Source organism: Ursus maritimus, unplaced genomic scaffold, assembly GCF_017311325.1.
Source record: "Ursus maritimus isolate PB19 unplaced genomic scaffold, ASM1731132v1 scaffold_33, whole genome shotgun sequence".
Lineage (NCBI taxonomy): Eukaryota > Metazoa > Chordata > Mammalia > Carnivora > Ursidae > Ursus > Ursus maritimus.
This window is the reverse complement of record NW_024425897.1, coordinates 24243364-24258383: the sequence shown is the minus strand read 5'-3', so window position 1 is coordinate 24258383 and position 15020 is coordinate 24243364. Positions and strand designations below refer to the sequence as shown.

Below are 15020 nucleotides of genomic sequence, written 5' to 3'. Positions count from 1 at the left end.
GTCACCCGAGCCCACATTCCGCCACCATGCCACAGTGCGGATGCGGGTGGTATGACACAAATGCACAATTCTAGAAAAGCCAGTTTGGGAGAGGGCCCGCGTGCTGTGGTCCAGATGCGGGTTCCGTGATGACCAGGCTTAGTCAGAGACTGATTTTAAAGATTCTATTTATTTGTCATAGGGAGAGAGAGAGAGAGAGAGCGCGAGCACATACACAGCGAGGGGTGCAGCAGAGGCAGAGGGAGAAGCAGGCTCCCCGCTGAGCAAGGAGCCCGACGCAGGGCTCGATCCTAGGACCCCAGGATCATGACCTGAGCCAAAGGCAGACGCTTAACCGACTGAGCCACCCAGGCGTCCCAGAGATTGATTTTAAAGTAACTAGAGGGGCACCTGGGTAGCGCAGTCATTAAGAGTCTGCCTTCGGCTCAGGGCGTGATCCCGGCGTTCCGGGATTGAGTCCCACATCGGGCTCCTCCGCTGGGAGCCTGCTTCTTCCTCTCCCACTCCCCCTGCTTGTTTCCCTCTCTCGCTGGCTGTCTCCGTATCAGATAAATAAATAAAATCTTTTAAAAAATAAATAAATAAAAAATAAAGTAACTAGAAAAACAGAGGGATTCACCGGCCCCCGAAAACCCTCCAGAAATACACCTTCTTCCCAGCAGTTCTGATGGCCACTGAGTGGCAGAGAGTTCGGATTACAGTGCTCGACCAGAGCCCCTCAGCACAGTGTTCAGACCCGGGTGGCAGCTCTTGTGATCACATCCGGAGAATCGGAAAGCCCCTACATGCCCGGGAGGCCTACGGAAAGCACCTTCAATCACCCACTGATCAACACACAAAGGCTCTCGGGAAGACATCCTTTAGGCTCCTAAGAGTGGAAAAGAACATTACCTACCTGCCCTGAGTAGAGACCGTTTGTTTCACTCGCCGGGAATAAAAACATGTTGATAAATTCAATCAGAATGCTGGGAGCAACTCTGGAGGTTTCTGCCGAATAGACCAGCCACTTATAGACGATCATAAATATAAGGTATCCGAAGATGCACAGCATGAAGAGAAGTTCTGGGACGGAAACCAAATAAATATTGAACTTCTTCCGGAAATGCCTAGGGAAAAAAAGGAATCCATCAAACCCTGAGCCAGTTTGGACTGAGATAAAGAATAAAGAGGAAATTACTGTTCAATTCTTTGTGACAGGGCCTATCTCAGCAGAGCATCCTGTCTTCTGGTAACTCGTATGGGGCTCAGACACATCCATGAAGAAAACAGATGTGAGCACAGTGAAAATGCTGGTGTTTCACCATCAGGCCCAGTTAGAGGAAGAAAATACAACCTCTTCCTCTTCACACACTAGCTCTAGTAAACAAACAGTTTCCTAATTTATAAAATGAAAAAAGAGTATAAGAAAAATTTAGTTCCGGAAATAAATCTGAACATATATGTCACATGCCTCCCTCCCTTGAATGTCAAACTCCATGGGGGCAAAACCTGTTCCCCGTCTTCAGCAGCACTTGACCCCAGAGCCTAGACCAGTGCCCGGCACGTACTATACGCTCAGTAAGTATCTGCTACGAATCACTGAAACAGTCAAAAGCCTGTATCATCACCACAGACTCAAACAACACACCGCCGCACCAGCTGCCTCCGAGACCCATACAGTCGACCCTCAAGAAGCAAAGTTTAAGGAATACCAAACGTGGCTTATAAATACTGCTTAAAAAAAAAAAAATCTGTACTTACAAGTGGTTAAATATTCCCAGAATGACTCCAAAAGTCATGTGAATAATTCCTAAAATCACAGACATTTTCATTTTGAAAGAGTTTAGAAAAGTGAGACGATTTGTGGCCAAGTTCCAAATCTGAAGACAAAACAAAACAAGACATTTTTAACTTCCTTCAACTGCTTGAGGACACAGGCGACACTGGACAAATTTCCTACCTTAAATCAAAAGGCAGCTTTTGATTAATAAGAAAGCAACATTCAGACCTTCTTCTTGACACCTCTGGTCTGAGAACCACTGATTTTCTTAAACCAGGGCCACAGACTGGTACAGACAATTCTATCTTTAATATAAAGTTCAAAGGATGCCAAATGAAATAACACTGTGCTTAGGGACCCATGCCTCTGAGGCAATACTAAAAGGACACACAAGAGAAAGAGTGACACAGAGCCCAGGGAGCAGGAAGTTCCCTCTGGGGACAGTTGGTGCCAGCGGGGCACGTCCCGGGTCCCGGGGTCTCTTACCCTGGGCAGGGGCCATACAAGTATGCATGCTGTAACTTCACACACCTGTTTTATACATTCTTGTGTATGTGCATTTTATAATACAGTTTAACAGAAAGGAAGGAAGGGAGGAAGTGGGGAGGGAAAGGGAGGGGGGAGAGAATGAGGGAGAGAGGGGGAGAAAGGGGGAGTGAGGGAGAGAAAAGGAGAGAAAGGGAGAGAGGGGGAGAGTCAGAGCGGGAGGGAGAGAGGAAGGATGGAAGCAGAAATGCACAAGTGGCAACCCTCGCTGATGAGAAGGCTCAGGGGCGCTGGCTGAATGCCCCGAGGCTCCCTGCCCCAGCCCCTCCAGGTCCTGCTGCTGACTGCTGCTCTCACTCTCCGAAAAAATAATTCTTTTTTTTTTTTTTAAAGATTTTATTTATTTATTCAACAGAGATAGAGACAGCCAGCGAGAGAGGGAACACAAGCAGGGGGAGTGGGAGAGGAAGAAGCAGGCTCCCAGCAGAGGAGCCTGATGTGGGGCTCGATCCCGTAACGCCGGGATTACACCCTGAGCCGAAGGCAGACGCTTAACCGCTGTGCCACCCAGGCGCCCCCGAAAAAATAATTCTTAAAAGTCCCTCTTTTGGGGGGATTAGGAAAAGGGAAAAAGGACCTCTTAGGACAGAAAGACTGTGCTTTTTAAGTGAAAATAAGATTTCAGAAAGAAGTCTTTCGGCTGACTTCAGTTTGACAATTTGGACCCACAGGAAGAGCAGGCTGGTGGCGGCCACTGCAGGACGTGGAGGGCAGGAGCGGGCGGGAGAGCAGGAAAACTAGCAACAGTGCAACCGGCAACCACGATGTGGAAGTCTCTCTTTGATGACTAAGCTACAAGCAACTGGGTACAGAACGATCTTTTAGGCAAAAACAGGGCAGAGAAAGAAGATGTATTTGTATGTTCATAAAGAAACTTGGAAGGAGACACAAGAAACTAACCCCAGCAGTTCCCGGGTTGGAGGCGGGGGAACTAAAGGAATAGGGACAGGCGGAGGAGACCTCTCAGAAGAGCTGGGCCTTGTACATACACACAGTACATCATGGGTCTATTTTTGAACCATATAAGCATAATGCCGATTTTTAAAATTAAAGCAAAGAGAAGCAGTACCATGCCCCAGTCTCCTCCTCCCCCTCAAAACACCCACTTGAACTTTCTTCCTTGGTACCTTTATTCAGAAACATTTCTTTCCTTCAAGCAAGGCCACACGTTAATAGGAATTTGGCTCTAAAATGCTATACCTTAAGGGAACTGTTATAAGTTTTTTCATGCTTCCAATTATATGAAGATATAAGGCAACAATGTTGAATTATACAATTTATATGTAGAGGAGAGAATGAACAGAACAATTAGGAGGGCACTAGCTTGGGGAGTTTGGATGAAGGCTTGCTGGACCTTTTTCATTCCGTTTTTTTCATTTCTGTACACAATTATATAGCATGTGCCCCCAGACCAATTTTGAGCTGGTCTCTAAGCTCCCCTTTCCAAGGCGAGATTCCTCCAGAAGATGGCGGACAGTCCAGGGACAGTGCCTCAGCCTGGAGACCTGGTGACGGCCTGGTGGGAGCCTGATGAAGGTCTGCCGGGGTGGGGGTGGGGGGGCTCACTGAGCGCCATGGGGTGTGGAATGTGGGGTAGGGGGCAGCAGTCCTGGCCCCTGCAGCTACGTCTCCTTTTCCCTTCTCCCAACACTTCCCATTTCAAACAACTACCTCCATAAGCACCCTGATAGCTCTGAGCTCCCTTTCAAGCTCTGGAACTCCAATTTATTTCTTTCTAAATCAAAGGGTAAAAAAATAATAATAATAATCCCCACATACAAAGAAGAACTGTAGGAAGCAGCCTGCGTTTAAGGGCTCCTGAAAGGCTGGCTCTCCCTGGAGTAAAACAGGCCAGGAGCCATGACGGGGCGGCTCGCTCTCTCCCCACGGACCCCTCCCGTCCAGGCACTGACCCCGGCTTCCCCGGCTTCCACAGCTCAGCTTCATCGCTCAGCCAACTTCATTCGAGATGCACGTGGGCCACGGCCGCCCAGGCAGAAGCCCCCCAGGGCACCTTCCCCATCGTGTGCAACCATGTGAGCCGTGCCCAAGAGTCTGAGGAAGCACTTGACAATTAAAACCAGGTGGCACCACAGAGGAATGCGACATCACGGCGAGGAAAAAGTGCACTCACGGGATCGATGCCAAGAGGATAAGGGCCTTGGAACACTCCAGGAACACTTGGGTCCAACTGCAAAACCCTGCTGTGCCTGACGATGGTGTCACTGTAACAGAGAGCGGAGTGAGCAGGCTTACGGACAGGAGGACGGAGGAGTCGCGGAGAAACGCTCTGCCCGCCGAAAACCCCGCTGGGTGACACACACTTACTTCCAAAGCACCATCTTCCTGTGCTCCGCCGGAGCGTGACTGGAGCTGTACATGGCGGACACGTTCCACCCGGAGCCAAACAGGTTGACCGACTTTGAAAAGCAGTCGTTGTAGATGAGGCCCGTGTACACGGAGAACAGCCCCATCAGCAAGAGGATGTATCGGCCATTGAAAAACATGCGCATGATCTGTGAAAAGCCAAGCGCAGTGAGCAGAGGAGAACCGCTGCGAAAATGCAGGAAGGGGCCCCAGCTCTGTCTGCACCCGCTCTGAACCACTCCCCCCGGGGGGGCTTCTCCGAGGGCCGACATGACACAGAGGCCACAGGCCCACACCCCGTACAGATTAGTCAGGGACCCTTACTGCCAAAGACCAACGTTTAAGAAAGGTCACTTGTGTGGTCAAAAAGGAGATAATGACTACTAATCACCCAACCAGGTGTAACGAGCTGGAGTGTCTGTGCTCTTACCTCCTGTGACTGATTTAGTCTGGGATGGTTTTCATTTAACACCAGCAAGAGGGCAAATAAGAACATCACAAAGCCATGCCCGAAGTCTCCGAACATCACGGCGAACAAAAAGGGGAAAGTGATGATGGTGAAGAGAGCTGCAGGGAGAGCAAGAGACTTGACTCACCAGAGGCAGAAAATTCTAGTTAATTCAAACACGCAACCGTCTCCAGAATTCCCGAAAAAGAACAGACAGGTTACAATGAGTGCTCTACACTAAGCAAAACGACACAAGAGGAGCCGTGAGCCTGCTTTCCCGAACGCCCACTACATCCTTGCAGGGAGACGCAGCAGCAATCAGACAGGACAGGGGGATTTACAAACTCGGACTTCCGACCTGGGTTCACTTCTCTGTAGCTCCCAACTCCGTAGGCGTCCACGATGTTCTGAAACCCCTCGGTGAACTTGTTGGTGCGGATCAGAGTTGGGGGTGTTTCTTTTGTTGGGATTGTGTTCATAAATGAGGGGATCGTAGCACCGCTCTCTCTCTTTCACATAAAAAGAAAGAAAAAAAAAATTACCATCCAAGAGTTCATTTAACAAACACTGGCTCCCTGCTATGGCGAGGTCTGCGTGGCCCATGAGGACGTGTGAACCACCACCCGGGGGTTCGAGGGCAGCCGGAGTGGCCGCAGGAGTCAGAGAAGACTTGGGGGGGCAGCACTTGGGGGGTGTGGTCTTCCAGAAGGAAGTGTGTAGCCAGGCTACGAGGGTGGGAAAGTGGACAGCAGGGCAGGGAATGACAGAGATATGTATATAAGGCAGTGTAAGAATCACTAACATAAAACTGAAATTTAATCTTTTTTCTTTTTTAAAGATTTTATTTTTATTTATTTGACAGAGATAGATAGCCAGCGAGAGAGGGAACACAAGCAGGGGGAGTGGGAGAGGAAGAAGCAGGCTCCCAGTGGAGGAGCCAGATGCGGGGCTCGATCCCAGAACACCAGGATCACATGCTGAGCCGAAGGCAGACGCTTAACGACTGAGCCACCCAGGCGCCCCTGAAATTTAATTTTTTATCTCTTAAAAACATTAAAGAAGAATCTTGAGACAACTACAATATGAGCTAATAAAACCAAAAAATAGATGAGAATAAATCAAAATGTCCACATTAGCACAGCAAAATTGTATATATAGCTTTTTCCTTCAGAAAGATTCTTCAGAAATGTATTTATTTAAAATGGGAGGGAAAACCTTATTAAATAAATAAAGTAAAACAGGTTATTATCAGAAAAGTCGATTTTCCAGTCAAATTCTATTTCTTAAGATACTTGAAGGTAAGGGGATTCTGGGAATATTCCAAGCGGACGTATAGTTTTAAACCTCCCTGAATCCCAAGAGCAGACAGGGCAACCAGAGAGCAAAACCAAAATCCCACAGACAACATTTCTCACAAAACCATGTCCCCAAAAGCCACAAAATGCAAATGGGTGGGGACAAACCACTCAACGTGACAAGACCTGCATGGTAAGGGCTTCCAGACCAGAGGAAGCCAGGGAAGCAATGTGGCGTTTGAGAGACCCAAGGAAGAAACATCCCAAAAGAGTCAAAAGCATTCCCAGGAAAGCACAGTAAGCCGACCCAAGAAAAGCAGCTGGAACTGGGAAGAGTTCTGTCCAGTATGGGTGTGAGTGCAAGGAGTCCACGGGAAGTGAGGTCTGCGGGGCCACAGCAGTCCAGCCCTCTTGAACTCGCGGAACAGACCAGCGGGGGCGCCCACCCTGCCCCCTGCCACAGGAGCCCTCCACTGATGAGAGACCCAGGAATGAAATCGAAACTGAGCAGGACAGGAACAAAAGAGATAAGGAAAGAGAAGGTCCAGGTAAAAGAGGGAAAGAGGAAGCCTCAGGTCCAGGAGCTAACACATTTTTGATCCCTGCTCAAAAGTATTAAAGACACAAAATTCTGTGAAGTTAGGAAAGTGATCCTGAATCTGTCCTCTTTTAAAAGTCCCTTGATGGGGCGCTTGGGTGGCTCAGTTGGTAAAGTGTCTGCCTTCGGCTCAGGTCGTGATCTCAGGGTCCTGGGATCGAGCCCCACGTTGGGCTCCCTGCTCGGCGGGAGCCTGCTTCTCCCTCTCCCTCTCCCTGCCACTCCCCCTACTTGTACTCCCTCTCTCTGTCAAATAAATAAATAAATAATCTTTAAAAAAATTAAAATAATAAAAAAATAAAAATCCCTTGAGTACCTTAAACATGTTCTGTAAAACTAATATATAAATAGATGATTTACTTACATTATGTGTAATGTATGGACCCCTTTAGTATCTTAAATATATATTTATACATATACATATGAATATATATTATGTCTAACACAGAATTTCCTTATTTAAACATGTTTTCAGAAAACTAATTACATTTTGAGGTGATCAAAAGAAGAATGGAGGTCAAACCTTATATAAAGTAATAGTAAAAAAAGACTGAGCAGAACAACATCCCTGTGGACAATGAAAACACGCCAGAAGGACATGGCCACAAAACAGACGAAAATTTAACTTACGTCAAAATGAGCAAAAAAATTACGAAAATAATACATGATATGAAAGAGCACCCAAAGCAGAATTAGAAAGAGTCAGAAACGAGATAACAGAACTCAAAAAGGAATTAGAAATAAAAGAAAAAATATTCAGCAATGAGACAAAACTAGAAAGACCTCCCAAGGTAAAGAAACCTTCCTAGTAATTAAGCCATAAGAGAAATAGAACGGAAATTTTTAAAAAATCAAACAGAAGTAAAGAATAAAAAGGACTCAAGAAGGGGCGCCTGGGTGGCACAGAGGTTAAGCGTCTGCCTTTGGCTCAGGGCGTGATCCCGGCGTTATGGGATCGAGCCCCACATCAGGCTCCTCCGCTAGGAGCCTGCTTCTTCCTCTCCCACTCCCCCTGCTTGTGTTCCCTCTCTCGCTGGCTGTCTCTATCTCTGTCGAATAAATAAATTTTAAAAAAATCTTTAAAAAAAAGGACTCAAGAAAAGTGACAAACACTGAAGATAAACAAAGAAGGTTCAACTGAAACTAAGAGCAGGTCCTGAAGGAGGAAACCAGAGCAACAGAAGAGAACAAATACTAGAAAGCATAATTTAGGAGAATTCTTCGGAAACTTTTTTTTAAAGCTATATATTAAAAGAATCACTGACCTCTACCTCTGAAACTAGTAATACATTTTATGTTAAGTAATTGAGTTCAAATTTTAAAAAACTTTAATTAAAAAATAAAACTATATATTTAAAGGACACACTATATATCTGAGAATACCAACCGAGAATGGCCATATCAAGACATATTCTAATAAAATTATTGGTCTCCAAAAGAAAAAAAAATTCTTGAGCACATAGGCAAAAGAAAAAAAAAGGTACAAGACTTGTAAGGAAAGTTCGATCATCAGGCTTGTTGTTACCAACACCATGCCAGAAGAAGATGGCTTCACATGTTTAGGATACCCACGGAAAACAAAAACAAAAATTTCAAAAACACAAGCCAAGGATTTTATTTCCAAAAAACAAACTTCCGATTACAAAGGCTGGAGACATACTATTATCAATACGTGAGGACTCAGGAAGTGCTGCTCCCATGGGCCCTGCAGAGGACTCCTGGAGAACACGTGTCGGACAGTCAGACCGACAAGAGTCGCTGGCATCAAGCCGGCGGTCCGCAGTGCCGCTGGCCAGGAGCTCTGCTCGCCGGTACTGCTGCGTGTCCCCACCAAACCCCATCTCACTGGCAGCACAAAGGCATCGAGACATCGGCCAACCCACAGGTCCTTGTGAGGCAGGGGGATCAGCTGGTTTTCAGCAACACTAGGAAATGTTGTGGTTGGCTGGTTATGCCTACAAAAGCCAGCCCTCTTCCAAGAATACTAGAAGTCCATTTATGCCATCAAAGAATGACATAACGAAACAAGGTGACTAGTAACAACAACAACAAAAGAGACCCATATGAAAACTTGTTTCCTGGGGCGCCTGGCTGGCTCAGTCAGTAGAGCAGGCAACTCTCGATCTCAGGGTTGTGAGTTCAAGCCCCATGTTGGGTGTGGAGATTACTTAAAAAAAAAAATTCAATTTAATTTAATCTAAAAAAAGAAAACTTGTTTCCTTAACTGTCACTTGAAATACCTAAGCCTGTTATTTCCAATTAAGAATCGAGTTTTGATGTAGAAAACACCCTCACAGGAACAGGGGCGCCTGAGCCTGTAGCCCTGGCGGAGGGAAAAGCATGGTCTTCAAAGTTCAGCAAGAGCAAACTGATAAGTTCAACTATATTTCACAAGAAACTTCCACACAACCGAAACAAGCCAACAAACAGAAACATCAAAAGATGAGTTGACGGGGTGCCTGGGTGTCACAGTTGGTTAAATGACTGCCTTTGGCTCAGGGCTCCTTGCTCAGTGGGGAGTCTGACCCTCTGACCCTCCCCCTTCTCATGCTCTCTTCCCCTCTCATTCTCTCTCTCTCAAATAAATAAATAAAACCTTTAAAAAAAAAAAAAAGATGAGTGACAAACTGGGTTAAATATTTTTGCTCGTATCACAAAGAGCCAACAGAAACTAGTAAGAAAAAGATCAATAACCCAGCAGAAAAAGGGCGAAGCACAGGAACACAAGCTCACAAAAAAAGGAAAATTCAAATGGCTCCTCAATGGAAAAGATTTTCAACCTCACTCAAAGTAAGAGAAGTGCAGCAGCTGGTACCATCCATCACACGGACACAGCAACCCTGTGTCCGGGACTCTGTCCCGCAGATGGGCCAGGTGGTATTCGCATCACCACAGGCCACCGAAACGAGCAGGCAGCCAGCGCAACGCGCCGTGGTACGTCCACACCATGGAACATTGAATAGTTATAACAAGTAGGGCTTCAGTAAGTGAAAGAACAGCATGAATGAACTGCATGCAACCTTTCATGAAGGAAAGTATCCATTCCTCCGTGCTTACCTACGATTAAGAAACTCAAAGACCTAACAGGAAGCAACAGGTGTCTCGGAGGCAACAGGGTAGGAGGAAGCCACTCCGCTGTGTCTTTTACTTTCTATATATATATACGCACATGCACGTTTTACTTTTCAGCACGAGACTCTATCCCCTACTCAAAGAGCAAATGAAAAAGGCACGCGCACGCGCACGCGCACACGCGCAGCTCGGATGGCCCGCTCCCCCGAGCCTCGACGAGAGGCCAGCCAGCTCGGCCCTCTCGCTGCTCGAGGACATTCCCGCTTTCTTTCTCCGGCTCAGTCAGCTTCTCTGGCTTCCCCAGGGCAGCCCCAGGCCCTCCGCTGCGTCCCGACCGGGGCCTTACCGACCCCTGCTCGAGCGCCCGGCGCAGGTCGTGCAGGTCGGCCTCGGGACACCAGACTTCGGCGATGAGGCACTTGTTGGTCACGTCGAAGCTGCACATGTTCAGCATGTGGTAAATGGCTTTCATCTTCTTCACCTGGATGACGTGGCTGTAGACGGATTCGGCGGCTTTACACAGCACTTGCCGTAAATAATCCTCGGTTTTGTGAAGCACCTGGGTGGGAACAAACACGGGCTTCCAACACTGTGGGCACTTTTCAGTTTTTGTCTACCGGGCACCTGCCCCTCCTGGGGGCAGATAAGAGAGCGGTTCACTCCTTCTCTTCTCGACCCCCAGTACCACCGGGAAGCAGGCGGCACCCTAAGCTGGCTGACCTGATGCTCTCTCTGGGGAGCTCCCCTCCAGGACGCCACCCCAAGGGGACAGGAAATGGTCGGATGTCACCATCTGGGTGGCAGCACAGTGGCCTGGCTGGGCCCATGGAGCTCCCCTTTCTTGCCATTCCCAGCCTCAGCTCAGCTCCCTGTCAACCCTGAGAGCCAACGACTCCACCCCATCACATGTGGCCTGAAACCCCTCTTGCTTAAGTGGGTCGGAGTCCACCTCTTGCCAGCAAGAGCTCTCGCAGCATAAACACTCATTAAAGTAGTGAAGGCACAACAGCCGCCACTTTAAATAGATGGCTTGTCTCCTGTGATGACCAGAGAATCTTCTCTGAAGTCCCATCAACACCTAGGTTTCTAACAGGCTGCTACAATAAAATTTGCCCGAAGAGGAGCGAGGTAAGTGACGGGCCAATCTCCCTAAAACATCCTGAGTTGTCCACAACCAAAATTCTCCATATTAAACAAGAAAGTAAATGGATTTGTAAATGTTTTACACGTCTCAGATAAGGAGGCAACCGTTACTCGTTTACTCACAGTGTAAAGATCTTGAATTCGGGTATTTAATCCCTCCTGAATCTCCTTCCGCTCCTCAGCAGTATTTGGGTAGGGGTAAACATGGCAGTGGTAACTAGAAGACAGAATTCAACAGTCGCACGTCCATCAGGACCAGAAGATGCTACGCCAAACACCAGAACTAAGTTCAGTGTACCGCGTGGGCACGTCTCCCTCCAAGATGGAATAAAAGCAGCCCTCTGGGAGAAAAAGGTGCAGACACGCACTGGCCCGCAGTGAGAGTGAGGCCTCGCACAGAGACACTCAACAAATGTCTACAGGAGTCAACAAATGTAGCAAACTCTCTCTTGGTTCCATGCCCTCCATCATTCCCGGAGCTCGCTCCCAATTCCTACTTCCTGAAATTCACCACCATCCTTGGGCTGGGAATCATTAAACAAGTATGAAACACAAAAGCAAAGCACACACAACAGTAACTACCTTTAAAAGAAAGAGAAAATAAAGGGAGGGGGAAAAAAACCCTGCTCTGGTTTTCTAGCAACTGTCTTTGGCACAGTAAACCTCTCCCTCACCTCCCAGGGCCCATCTTCGTGGGGGCTGCACGGCACCCCAACACATGGGGAGCAGAGTCTGTACCTCCCTCCTGCAATCTCCCGTCCACCTTGACATTTTTATGCCATACGTAACATTTTAAGTTCTGACTATTAAAATTACTTACTCTATCCCAAGCAACAATATCTATGAAATCATGAGTTTGTACGCTGGTTATAGTTTCTCTACTGTACATTAAAATAAATATATATATTCATAGGAGCAGGCTTGTCCAGGTAACACCTGACACTGCTTTCCATACCACCAGTGCCTGAGACTCAGCCTCTAGGAAACACTTTCCAAAGGAAATACCCGAGCCCCCACAAGAAACAAGGCCATCTGAACACAGAGGGCATTCTTTGCAGACCAAACGTTTTGTTTGGCTTTTGCTTATTCTTCCACTGCTGACGAGTACGTCACAGTGAGAGTCTCAGCGCGACACCCCTCAGCACGTACTGGCAGCTGCCACTCGCAGCTCCTCGCCTGTGTCGCCTCAGTCCTGAAGCCCAGTGAGGGAGGGAGCGGCCACTCTGCAGACCGGGAGGGAGCCTGGACGTGGTGGCTCACCGTGCTGGCTTGCCCAGCTCGCCCAGTGAGTGGGTGGCGAAGCCAGGCTCTAGATCCAGGCCTCCTCCCTCTCGGCGCACACAGAAACCTGCCGAATGTTGTTTGGCCAAAGATGAACCAGATGCTCCATGAGGACAGACAGGCCTCCGTGGAGCTCAGCGCAACAGGGAGGCACAAAATGTTAAAATTTGATTCCTTCTCCAAGTATTCTTAAGCTGTGATTCCCAGGGAGAAAATAAAACCTGAGAATGTTATTAAAAATGGTCTCTGCTTCTAAAGCGTCTTAAGGAGAACGTAGCAAGAGAGATGACTGATGAAACATTTGAGAACGTGGTTTTACAGCAAAGACACACAACCAAACACAGCAATCTCTGCACCCACTGCATTTCCCCTCAAACACAGAGGGTTATTTAGGGAAAACTAGAGGCCACTGAGTATAAGCGAATAGATGAAATGAAATGTTTCTTGTTCTTACCAATCACAGATCTTCTTAACCTTGTGGCCAATCTGCTCTCCCCAAAAGGATATTAAAAACACATACCATTTTATGACTTCTCCCTAGAAGAATAAAGCAGGATCACTGTTACTCCTGCGTCCAGAACTCTGAGAACTCTGGCAGCTCGAACTCTGTCGCAAGTCAGCCCCTCACTTCCGCAGCAGGCCCCGCAGGCTCCGGGACTGCACCTCACCCATCCCGGCCACAGCGTGTTCATCACCCTGACATAGGTCTGGCAGTGGCGTGGGGTCATTTACAGACACGCGGAGCAGCCCAAAGTCTGAGTCCCCGGATGTGCCTACTCCAGCTCAGGTCACACAGGGCGGTTCTCTGCCTTCCAGCTCCATCTCAGACTGTAAACAACGGGCCTTGTCATGGTTTGGTCATGTTTTCCTCACTTTTGTGCTCTTTGTTGGTAGTTTCACTATTTAAAATGGTCCTCGGGCATAATGCTGAAGTGCCAGCTAGTGTTCCTGGCCCCAAGGAGGCAGTGATGTGCCTTACACAGAAAATGCGTGGGTCAGGTAAGCTTCCTTCAGGCGTGAGTCATAGCGCTGCTGGCAGAGTTCAGTGTTAATGAATCAATAATCCATATTAAATAGAAACAAACATAAAACAAGGTTATTATTGATCGGTGGACAAAAAGGTGAGCGGAGGCTTGCGAAAACCTAACTCCGTATTTCCCCTAGGACAGTGGTTCTGTATCATTAATTCAAGTGTTCATGGAGACCCTACAGAATTACCATAAATACTGAGAAATATTCTACAAATAAAACTGAGTAGGTTTTGGCCTATTTGCCAGGCCCTGTTCTAGGCGCTAGGAACACAGAACTGAACAAAAAGAGACAAAAATGCCTGACCTGGGAAGGGTGGGGATGTATCCAAGTTGGCAGCAAGAGACGCAAAGAAAACACACAGTCCACCGCATGGGGAGAAGTGATAAGTGCTCCAAAGGAAACAGAGCCGGAGGAGGTGAAGGGGGCGGGGACTAGGGGCTGTGATTTTAAATAGGTTGACAGAGAAGGCCTCCCTGAGAAGGGGACATCAGAACTCAAAGGGGTGAAGGAGGGGGGGGAGCCATGTGGCCACGGCGGGAAGGGCCTTCCGAGGCGCAGAAGAGCTCGCGGAGAAGCACGTTCAGGGAAAGCAAGAAGGCCAGCGCGCTGAAGGGGTGTGGACAGGGCAGACACGTGACAAGGCCACAAGAGGTGACACTGGAAGGCTCTGGGCATTTTCCCATTTGAGACAGGAAGCCACTGGCAGGTTCTAAGTGGGGGAGTGACGCGATCTGACTGGAGTCTAATAGGGATGGTTCTAGGTGCTGGGAGGAGAGAGCACGACAGCAGCGGCCGGAGCAGGAACTGAGAACAGAGGCTCCTGCAGAAGGGAGGGGTGATGCTTATCTCCTAGAGCAAGGTGGTGGCCGTGGGGGTGACGAGAGAGACCAGAGTCTCTTCCTATTTAAAAGACACGGGCAACCACCCTGCTGCAGGATTAAACGTGAGGTCTGAGGGAAAAGAGAAGAGTCAGGAGGACCCCCCAAGGTTTGGGGCCTTGCAGTCAGAAGGACAGAGCTGCCACTTACCGAGATGGGCAAGCCTGGCAGGGCAGGTTTGGAAGGAAAGACCAAGAGTCCAGCTTTAGGCATCGGATGGAAATGTCTTCCAGGGATTTAGAAGAAGACCTATAGTAGCCAGTTAAATAGAAAAGTCTGTTTATGTGGGGAGAGATCCAAGCTAGAGATAAACATTTGGGAGGTAGTATTTAAAGCTGTGAAATTATATAGGATCCCTAAGGGCAGAGAGAGGAGAGACACAGTCCAAGAATCGAGCCCCGGGCCACAAAAGATGGGGAACAGGTCGGGAGCCTCAGCGAAGCACAGGCAGGTGGGTCCTCAAGGCGAGGACACAGGGCAGCGGGGGGTGGAGGAGATGGCCTATGTGGTTGGGAGATCAGTCACACTGAATAAATAAGTAAACTTCGCAATTCATGAAATGTATTGAGGATAAGGGGAGCCAGATTTCTCACTGTCAGAA

General features: G+C 48.1%; 1 protein-coding gene across 1 annotated transcript in view; it reads right to left on the bottom strand.

Moving 5' to 3' along the window:
- Nucleotides 1–15020, bottom strand: part of ATP6V0A2 (ATPase H+ transporting V0 subunit a2) — a 40314-nt gene that overhangs the window by 10104 nt on the left and 15190 nt on the right. Inside the window, exons 7-15 of the mRNA XM_040620021.1 lie at nucleotides 12964–13046; nucleotides 11352–11445; nucleotides 10432–10644; nucleotides 5479–5629; nucleotides 5103–5239; nucleotides 4634–4821; nucleotides 4440–4530; nucleotides 1741–1859; nucleotides 896–1106 (exon numbers count right to left, since the gene is read on the bottom strand). Of these exons, the coding sequence (XP_040475955.1) occupies nucleotides 896–1106; nucleotides 1741–1859; nucleotides 4440–4530; nucleotides 4634–4821; nucleotides 5103–5239; nucleotides 5479–5629; nucleotides 10432–10644; nucleotides 11352–11445; nucleotides 12964–13046 (1287 nt within the window). The remainder of the gene's footprint in view (nucleotides 1–895; nucleotides 1107–1740; nucleotides 1860–4439; nucleotides 4531–4633; nucleotides 4822–5102; nucleotides 5240–5478; nucleotides 5630–10431; nucleotides 10645–11351; nucleotides 11446–12963; nucleotides 13047–15020) is intronic.